This window comes from Solanum tuberosum, unplaced genomic scaffold (genome assembly GCF_000226075.1).
Source record: "Solanum tuberosum cultivar DM 1-3 516 R44 unplaced genomic scaffold, SolTub_3.0 scf00083, whole genome shotgun sequence".
NCBI classification, from domain to species: Eukaryota; Viridiplantae; Streptophyta; class Magnoliopsida; order Solanales; family Solanaceae; genus Solanum; species Solanum tuberosum.
In genome coordinates, this window is record NW_006239015.1 from 1,767,607 (window position 1) to 1,777,951 (window position 10,345).

The 10,345-nt window shown below is 34.0% G+C and overlaps 1 protein-coding gene across 1 annotated transcript; it reads left to right on the forward strand.

Annotated features, from left to right (window-relative positions):
• Positions 1–4,085: 4,085 nt before the first annotated feature.
• LOC102585929 (G-type lectin S-receptor-like serine/threonine-protein kinase At1g11300) lies at positions 4,086–7,949 on the forward strand. Its single transcript, XM_015308694.1, has 7 exons — positions 4,086–5,885; positions 6,115–6,231; positions 6,321–6,517; positions 6,596–6,806; positions 6,935–7,172; positions 7,257–7,407; positions 7,542–7,949. Exons 1-7 carry the CDS (start codon positions 4,607–4,609, stop codon positions 7,839–7,841), a joined length of 2,493 nt encoding a protein of 830 aa, XP_015164180.1. The 5' UTR covers positions 4,086–4,606; the 3' UTR covers positions 7,842–7,949.
• Positions 7,950–10,345: the final 2,396 nt, after the last annotated feature.

Genomic DNA, 10,345 nt, shown 5'->3' on the forward strand with positions numbered 1-10,345 from the left:
TTAGTATCAAATAACAAATTTGTGTATATGTTACAATTGGTACAAAACAATTAAGGTTCTATATATGTAGTATTCTTTAACAGGTTGAATATCATAACATTGATTTAAATCATAAAAAGCAACAATATTTTATTATCAGATACAAAATATATTTTGATTGTTTGAATAAAATTTTTACTGTTTTTTCAAAGAACAGGGAGAACGTTTCATAATTTGAAATTAAAAAAATAAAATTCAATTAGAGGATTATGAACGATTGATTGGTTGAAGGAAGAAACGTAAGCGTGATTTATGGGAGTCAATTATAATTTCTGTTTTAATTATAATTTCACTTTTTAATCCCTTATTTAACGCATTAAACTGATAACAACAACTTAATAATTTAAGTATCAGCTCGTTATTAATTAAAGTATCCGCGCTGCTATATTATATATCCGAAAAAACTAAAAAAAGGGATTTTTGGTAATTAATAAAAGAGTAGGGAAAGGAAGTAATTTATTTCTTATACTATGTCATTTGCCTAATTTTTACTAAATTTAAACAGAGTTAGATTGGGCCAAAATAGGCTAAACCAACAATGAATTATAGGGTAAAAAAGATGAACAGAAATGAAGAATGATAACAAAACTGAAATACAACAACATTCATGTTAAACAAATTTTTAAAATGTACTTCCTTGCCCCCGAAATATTTGTCGTGTTTTGCTTTCAGACTGTACGAATTTTAGTCAATACTTTAATATATAATTTTTACCATATTAATATGAAAAGTATTGCGGCTTACAATAATTTTTTGTATAATTTTCAGATATCTAAATTCTTATTTTAAAATATTAAGTTAATCTAACTTAATTTTGTTTTTTTTTAGTATTAGTCGTCACAAATATTGGAGTTTATTTATTGAATAGCACTCACTGTGGGTTAACCCAGTTAGGGTAAATTCTAAATCGGCATATTCTACCTGATAGGTTGAACTCAGGGAGGGCGACCCAGAACTGCCGGGGTAACAAGGGTATCTAACTTGATCGGTGTGTGAAGTCCACCGTGTGCGGTTGCCGGAGATTTGGTTTTGTCCGGAGAGACGACATTTGCTCTTGTAATTCCGGTATTCCCGGTCAATTTAGCACTAAAGTGAATTGGGACTTCAAATCAAATCCCTAACGGAAACTAACTGAATTGAGAAAGGGATTTAACCAACTTTCGAACCAATTCCATTGTTCAATGTCTACTATACCCTTACCAACTCTATTCTAAAATAGCTTACTAACCATTTACTATCAAATTATGGGGTGTAGTGGATGAGGTTGCTCCTCCCTTAATCAACGGTTTAGGGTTCGAGCTATGAATATAAAAAATCTTTAATAGGGAGCGCTTCCCCGCCTTTTTGATCTACCTCTCAAGAACCTAGATGAAATTCTGACCATCTATCAAGAAATAAAGAACAGACATATCTTGTAAATTTCCAAAAATGTCTTTAATCTTTTCCAGAAATAGATGATGATCATCTGTTTCTCAGGAAAATTCCCATCCAGTGGTAAATTTTGACAATTTATATATTGCAGAGTTCTCCATTCAACTTTGTCATGTTTTTCCTCTACCATTTAGGTTCATCATTTCTCATTAAAAAAATATTTTTGGGAGTGTTACACAATTTTTTTTTAAATAAGTGTTCAATCAGTTTGACTATGGTTTGATAAAATGTTGGGATGCAATATATTAAAGATCAACATGGCACAAGATATTATTATTATTATTAATAATAATAATAATTTAATTCCATAAGTAGATTGGGGAGGAATAAAATGTACAGAAAATTTTATTTTTGTCTTTATAGGCAGACCCTCGCTCAAAAAAGGAGAGAAGAGATGGGAGGAATTTTTGTTTTACCCTTTTCTAATGACTTCCACTTTTAAAATCTTAAGGTAGAAGGTGAACGGATTACCACCTTCAACTCCTTTTATGAGGAGTCACATATATTTGATACAATTTTTCATGTACGTGAGGCAACTCTCTTTTACTAATTTTTTACGAGCTGAATAAAGGATGATTCAATATAAAAGAAGAAATTAAAATTAAAATATCTTTCTATTCAATGAGGAACTTTCTATTTAACGAGAGACTTAGAAAAATTACATAGAAGCGAATTGGTGAATTAATCAATATTGGGGAAAAGATGAGAAATTAAAGAGCAAAAAAGTTAAGTCTGCACTATTTTAGCTTTTAGGTCATTCACACAAGTTATTTGGGTGTTGGTTAGAGTTTAAAGGTTTTTCATAATTTATATGTATTAATTGCGTGGAGTTTGCATTAAGCCTTCTAGCATGGGTAAGTTTTTATGAAAATTAAGCTCCACTTCATATGAAATGTCAACTTTTCATAGTCAATACTCTTGCTCTTCAGGCATGGAAGTTGTGGAACGAAAACAAGATTGTCGAATTGGTTGACCCCAAGATAATTGACCTGCAGCTCAAAAAAAAGATTCAAAGATGTGTCCATGTAGGACTCTATTATGCGTACAAGAATATGCAGAAGACAGGCCAAATGTCTCCACAGTTTTGTCTATGCTCACCCGGGAAATTGATGATTTACCAAGTCCTAAACAACCTGCATTTACAACAAAACCGACCTCTTCCAAGAAAGGCTCCTCTAGAATAGAATTCAATTCTCTGTGAATGAAGTTTGCATTACTATAATGGAAGCACGATAGAGATGTTATAATTTTGATGTACGTGTATATCTTATTCATTTCCTATAATTATTCTTGTATCTGATTTTACATTTAGAGTCCAAGAGAAAAGTTTAAACCAAGCTGAGTTCTTTAGCAGTGAGAATTTCAGTCATGAGATTAACAAGTTAGTTCCGTTACCAAAGGGTATTCCATATCTGAATTTGGACTTCAAAATACAAATTTCTTTTATGCTCAGCACCCACCAATAAAAAGGACCCAAATAAATAAATAAATAGAAAATCGGAACACCATTGTTTGGTTACAAAATCCGTATCTAAGCAAGAAGGGAATAGTTCATACTCAATGTTCCTAACAAGTAGCTTTAAGAAAAAATCTTGGTGTTTCCACAATTTTAGTATGATGATGATATGATTTGGACTTAAATGAAGAAATGAGGATTTATATAGCCGACCCTAACTTGTTTAGGACTGTGGCATAATTGTTGTGGATCGGGATTTGGAGAAGAAACTACTGGTCTATGAAGACATGCCAAAAGAAAATCGGATGCTTCTCGAACTGATAATTTGATTTGAAATTATTAATTTCAGTCTTTTTTATTTATTAATGTACTTTCAAGTTCACACTCTCAAGAGGAAGAGTCACATGATTGGAGTCAATGCGTGATCGAAGGGATTGACAGATGAACTTTACCTTCACAAAAGTTCAGACTTGAGATTTTTCATAGAGATTTGAATGTAAGCAACATTTTATTGGATGAACAACCAACATTAGGTGTATCATTCTCTCTAGTTCATGGTTTAAAAGGAGAAAACGGAGTGGGGTTGTTGGATAAAGTAAGTTCTTGTACCGTTCTCTCTATTTTATTGTCTAAAATAAGACAATAAGCACCCATTCAAAATTATCATATGATGCTGTGGTTATATGGTGCCTGAACAGGCAAATGGAAGGAAGTTACTCAGAAAAATCAGATGTTTACAGTTATGGAGAATGAAATGTCAACTTTAGGTAGATCAATTTGTTATTATTTTGTTAATGCCTTTGCTCTTAAGGCATGGGAGTTCTGGAATGAAAACAAGATTGTCAAATTAGTAGAGCCCAAGATAATAGACCTGCAGTTTGAAAGGGAAATTTTGAAATGGTCATATGTTGGACTATTATGTTGTCAAGGAAAAGCAGATGAATAGATAGACCAGATATGTCCATGGTTTTGTCTATGCTCACTACCAAGACTTCTCATCTACCAAATCATTTAACAACCTATATTTACGAGACTTTATATGTGAGGCAAGTCATTATCACTCATTTGCAGAAAAGTATTTTCGACAATTCAAGGTAACAAAACATTTTATACAATACTAATTCTCAAATAGATGCCAGTACTCAACAAGTTGAAAAGAGATAGGAAAAACAAAAACCTCTGAGCTTCGGAGGAAAATAAAAATCTGATACATATCACCATCTTAAGATTGTACATGGATGAGAGACCACTTTCCTGAGTGATATTTTCTTTAGTAAGCCTTTTTTTTCCCCCCGTAAAATATCTTCCAGAATTTTGAAGATACAGTTGGTGTTTCATTGAGTCAATAAGCAACCCCGTAGGAAAGAAGATGACCCATCAAATTCAACGTGACGCAAAATCAATCCCCACATCTATTCTTAGAGCTAAAGTCACATCAGCCCAAGAAATTTTGCAGTATCAAAGGTACCAAATGCACAAAACTATTCTGAAATACAGTAAGCCTTAGAAGAAATCATTTGAAACATGGGTTTAACAATTAGTTGATACCCGGTTGACAAGTAAACTGAAGAGAAATATATCATCAAAAATCTATTTTTGTTGCTAAATAAGGCCATTGTTGAAGTTCTCATATTACATTTCAAATGATAGACTGAACCTTTGGGCAGAAAAGAAATCGGTATGAGCTTATATCGATCATTTCTTGTTTTTCTCTGTTGCTTTTATGTAGTTTTTTCTGGTGCCAATGCTTCAGACATCATTACCAGTAGCGAACCCGTCAGGGACTCGGAAACTGTATTTTCCAGTGGTAAAAGATTTAAACTGGGATTTTTCAGCCCAGGGAATTCTGCAAATCGTTATGTAGGGATTATGTTTAATCTACCATCACCAACACCAACTGCAGTATGGGTAGCTAACAGAGACAAGCCTATAAATGATTCTAGCGGAATATTCACAATATCAGATGATGGCAACCTTGTAATCTTGAATGGACAGAAGGAGGTAATTTGGTCATCCAGTATTTCAAACTCCATGAAGAATTCCACTGCTCAGCTCTTGGATACTGGCAACTTAGTCTTGAAAGACAGCTCAAATGGAAGAGTTATATGGGAAAGCTTTCAATATCCTACGGATTCTTTCTTACAGCTCATGAGAATGGGCATTTATAATAGTACTAACACAGCATCTCTCCTGAAATCATGGAGAAGTCCTGATGATCCATCTGTTGGGAGTTTCTCAGGTGGAATTCAACTTCAATACATCCCCCAGGCTTTTATTTGGAATAACACCGCTCCTTACTTGCGTAGTAGTCCATGGAATAAACAGATCTATATTGGAATACCAGAAATGATATCTTCCTACCGCTCTGGTTATGACCTCTTTGCTGATAATGTTGGCACCACATACCTAACTTATTCCCATGGAAATCAGTCTTTGATATTCTATTATTCCTTGAATTCAACAGGGTCTTATCAGGCGAAGGTTTGGGATCAAAGTAAGAAGGATTGGGTGGTAACATGGGCAATTCCCCGCACTGAGTGTGATTTTTATGCTAAGTGCGGGACATTTGGAAGCTGTAATCCAAAGAATTCTCCAATATGCAGTTGTATACAAGGTTTTAAACCAAAACATGAAGGAGAATGGGAGAAAGGAGATTGGTCTGGTGGATGCATCAGAACGACTGCACTACACTGTGAAAGGAACAGAAATGATGTTGAGAAGGGAAAGCAGGACGGGTTTTTGAAGCTGCAGACAATGGGAGTGCCAGATTTTGTAATTTCGGCATCCTCAGCGAAAGAAGACTGTGAGAGTGACTGTTTGAATAACTGTTCCTGCACGGCATATTCATACTACTCAGGCATAGGTTGTATGCATTGGAATAGAACTTTAATTGATATTCAACAATACTCCATGGATGGGGCGGCTGATTTGTTCATTCGCCTTGCCTACTCCGAACTTGGTAACATACTTCTTTTAACCTTAATCTTTCAGTTGTTTAGCTTATTTTCTTGGAACAACAAGAGTTGAAATTAGAAGTCTTATAATATTTGAAGAATATAACCAAGAAACTCATAGTAAAAATCTACAATACCATCGAAGTAGTCTCAAATTCTCATATAGTGCTTTCACTTCCATGGAAAGAAAGATATGCTCAAGAACTGTCTATGGCGCTCATACATGTTTTGCAGCTGCAAATGAAAAGAAAAACGTTCCTGTAGCAGCTATTGCAATCACAGTCTCAATAGGCTCAATAACAGTTATCTTATGTGGATATCTTTTCAGGAAATTGTTGGCTAACCACAAAGGTAATTAATCAAATGAGATTTTCGATAACACAAACTAGAACTTCTATGTCTAAAACTTGTTTGATTTCTGAATGTCCACTCTAAACCAGAAAGGAAGAGGAAAAATGAAGCACTCTTAAGAGAAGCATCTCCAAAATTTTACCAAGAAGGCATGATTAAAGATGACATCAACCAAGTCAAAATTGAAGACATCACCTTGTACAGCTTTGACATGTTAGCAAATGCCACTGACAGTTTTCAATCAGCTAGCAAGCTGGGGGAAGGAGGCTTTGGTCCAGTCTACAAAGTAATGTTTCTTGATGCATCTCTGCAGTGTTCTGAAAAATGTACACAATATAAAATAAATTTGATCAATTATCTGCAGGGGAAATTGCCAGATGGACAAGAAATTGCAGTAAAAAGGCTTTCACAGTTTTCTGGTCAGGGGCTACAGGAGTTTATGAATGAGGTCGTCGTGATTTCTAGACTACAACATCGTAATCTTGTTAGACTCCTTGGCTGTTGCACAGAGAGAGGGGAAAAGATGTTGGTTTATGATTTCATGCCAAATAGAAGCTTAGATACATATCTTTTTGGTCAGTGCAGAACTTTCTTTCATTGGTTTTGCCTGTCCTTCAACTTAAGTACATTTAGACTCATAAGAAAACTGTATTTCCTTAAGGAAACAAAATCCATCATACATTTCTTGGTGATAACTTTTCAGGTTCACACCAGGAAAAGTTCCTTGATTGGAGTAAACGAGCTATCATTATTGAAGGAACTGGTCGAGGCCTCCTTTACCTTCACAGAGACTCAAGACTACGAATTATTCATAGAGATCTGAAGGCAAGCAACATCCTGTTGGATGAATACCTAAACCCAAAAATTTCGGATTTTGGCACGGCGAGGATCTTTGGAGGCAATCAAGATCAGGCCAACACTATAAGAGTTGTTGGAACATAGTAAGTTTGTGCTGCTTCCTTCATTTTCTCATGGATGAACTGGCATCATTTGTCATTGAGTTTCTTCTTTAATATGTTATGCAGTGGTTACATGGCCCCTGAATATGCAATGCATGGAAGATTCTCAGAAAAATCAGATGTCTACAGCTTCGGTGTGTTGTTATTGGAAATTGTTAGTGGAAGGAAGAACTCTAGTTTTTCTGATGATGAAGATGAACTGACTCTACTTGCATATGTAAGTTCCTTCTTGCAACTATGGAACTTAAATGGTTTTGCTTACTCATCAAACCAAAAAAAAAAAAAAGGAGAAAAATTATGAAACTTCTGAAAATAATATTTTTGCTGTTTGACAATGTCTCTGTTCTTCAGGCATGGAAGTTGTGGAATAAAAACAATATTGTAAAATTGATAGACCCCAAAATATTTGATTCAAGCTTCGAAAAAGAGGTTGTGAGATGTGTACATATTGGATTATTATGTGTTCAAGAATATGCAGAAGATAGGCCAAATGTCTCCACAGTTCTATCAATGATCACTAGTGATAACGCTGAACTACCTACTCCTAAACAACCTGCTTTTACCAGAGGACATGCTTCACCACAGCCAGGATCTTCTAAAAGAGAAGGTTCGGTGAATGCTGATACCATAACTGTATTGGAACCACGATAGGATCCAAAGTTTTCAACAGGCAGGCAAAGATCATTACTTTCATTAAAATCGTAACTGTAGCAGTATTCTTTTTCTGATGTCTTCCCCAAAAATGTAATGAAAAATCCTAGTGAAAACTATAATTTATACATTACACTTTAAACTATGATCAACATTATATCAAATAGTTATCTTTTGTTTCTTATGAGTACGATCAATCTTGAAGTCTAAGGCCCAAAGTTCTTTGTTTTCCATCCAATTCTGAGCAACAAAAAAAGGAAAGCAGCAGCAATGTTATTACTACTGTTTAAGTGCTGATTGGTTCATTCCTATGGTCAAATGTTATGCTATATGCAACAACATAAAATAGAAATCAAGATGATGACAAGAATGAAAGTACTACAGCACTATACATGTAATATGTTCTTGCAAGTTGTTCTGTTAAAGTGGAGCACCAGAGATGGAGAAAGGGACTAATTGGTTTCTTGGAACCCAATTGAATAGGGAAGATGACGAGTAAAAGAGGAGAAAAAAAACATGGGATGGGGCTTAAATATGGGCGAGGTTTACTAGTTAAGTTTTCACTAAATAGGTGAGATTTGCTTAAATTGAAGAGTTTATTTGTTGGATTTTATTTTTTTAATTAAATGGGTTTTGGTCCAACAAAGAAAATAAAGAACCATTTAAAAATTTATGGGATGCCAAGTCAGATTTTCGGTGCATGAAAGTAGTTACGCCGGTTGGTATTATATTTTGAGGAACAATGAATTAGTTGAGTGATTTCATTGTTCTATACTAGAGAAATGTAATTATGCTAGATAATTTTCTTAACTTGAGTGACCTTTTGAGGAACTAACTCCCTCCAAGCCTACACCCTGAAGAGAAAGAGTCCTATGTTTAGAGTCAATGTGTGATAATCATTGAGGGAATCGATCAAGGAATTTTTGCCTTCACAAGGTAAGATTTAGAGATTATTCATAGTTTCATATGGTCAGCATTTTACTGGATGAACAACTGAATGCAAAGATTTTAGATTTTGGCATGGCAAGGAATTTCCTGACAACCAAGATCAGGTTTATCTTTCTCCCTATTTCATGGTTTATGAAGACAACAAGTAACCATTCAACATTATTATGTGATTCTGTGGTTACATGGTACCTGAATATGCAATGGAAGGAAGGAAGATTCTCAGAAAAATGCCTTTGCTCTTCAGCAGGGGCTGAGGTAGAGTACTCCTTACGGGTTTGGCAACCTAGTTATTTTGCTTAGTATATTTGTATTAGGAAATGCATTAATTATGTATTACTCCCTCTGTCCCAATTTATGTGACTTTACTTTTCTTTTTAATCAGTACCCAAAAAGAATGACACATTTCTATATTTAGTAACAATTTAACTATAAAATGTCTATTTTACCTTTAATGAAATGATTTACAGCCATACAAATTTCTATCATTCATTTTGGACCACAAGTTTTAAAAGTCTTCATTTCTTTCTTAAACTCGGTGCCGAGTCAAAGTACATCACATAAAATGGGACGGAGGGAGTAATATTTAATGTATAACCTACCTAAATCTCATAGTGTAAAGAGTAAATTACATTATATCCCTACTCTTTTTCTAATTACAATAATCCCGTAAAATTTGTACCTTTTGGATACATAAGTCACCATCTGGATACATTAATTCACCATCCGGATACATTAATTCTAATACAAGAAGAATCTTTCTATTGCGCTAAAAAGGAAATAAAATCTGAAAATTAATTAAATCCCATAAATTACGCTTACGTTTCTTCTTACTCTCAATCATACATAGGCAAATCCTATCAGAACGAAGAAATTCAAAACTTCAAATTGCTCCCCCATCAACGAAGAAACCTTTCAAATTTTATTAAAAAACTTTTTTTGAAATTTTGGGTAAGCGAGGTGAGTTATGAAGAATACAAAAGTGATGGAATTGTTGTTGGGCAAACGATTTTCTTTTGAATCTTCAAGTTCATCGAAGATCCTTTCAATTTTGATTCAAGATTGTAAAAAAAAATTGAGATTCAAGATTCTTTCTTCTCCAGTTCATCGAAGATCCTTTCAATTTTGATTCAAGATTGTAAAAAAAAATTGAGATTCAAGATTCTTTCTTCTCCAGTTCATCGAAGATCCTTTCAATTTTGATTCAAAATTGTCAAAATAAAATAAAATTTGGATGACTATGTTTGTTTCTGCAATATTTTCTTTGTCCTGTTTTGAAGAGGAATCAGCAGTAGGGGAACCACAAGACGCCATAACTCGACCACCAATACCACTGATGGCTTGTTTAATTTTCTCTATTGTAGTCTGAAGATAAATAAAGCTTCAAACATAGCTCATAGTTCTAAGCCAAAGCAATTTAAGTGTTTGTAAATTGTTACCGTCACATACCCTTTATCTTATGATACATTATGAATATCTTTGCTACTTAGCATTTTACTATTTATGTATCTTGTTTATAAATATTGTATTTATACTAGATACATTAAATAAATAATTGT

Bases quoted from the DNA above. Each gene is read 5' to 3' on its own strand.
- LOC102585929 (XM_015308694.1), top strand. From the start codon at position 4,607: ATGAGCTTATATCGATCATTTCTTGTTTTTCTCTGTTGCTTTTATGTA. The intron at 5,886-6,114 runs GTAACATACTTC...CATGTTTTGCAG, and splicing joins CCTTGCCTACTCCGAACTTG to CTGCAAATGAAAAGAAAAAC. The intron at 6,518-6,595 runs GTAATGTTTCTT...AATTATCTGCAG, and splicing joins GCTTTGGTCCAGTCTACAAA to GGGAAATTGCCAGATGGACA.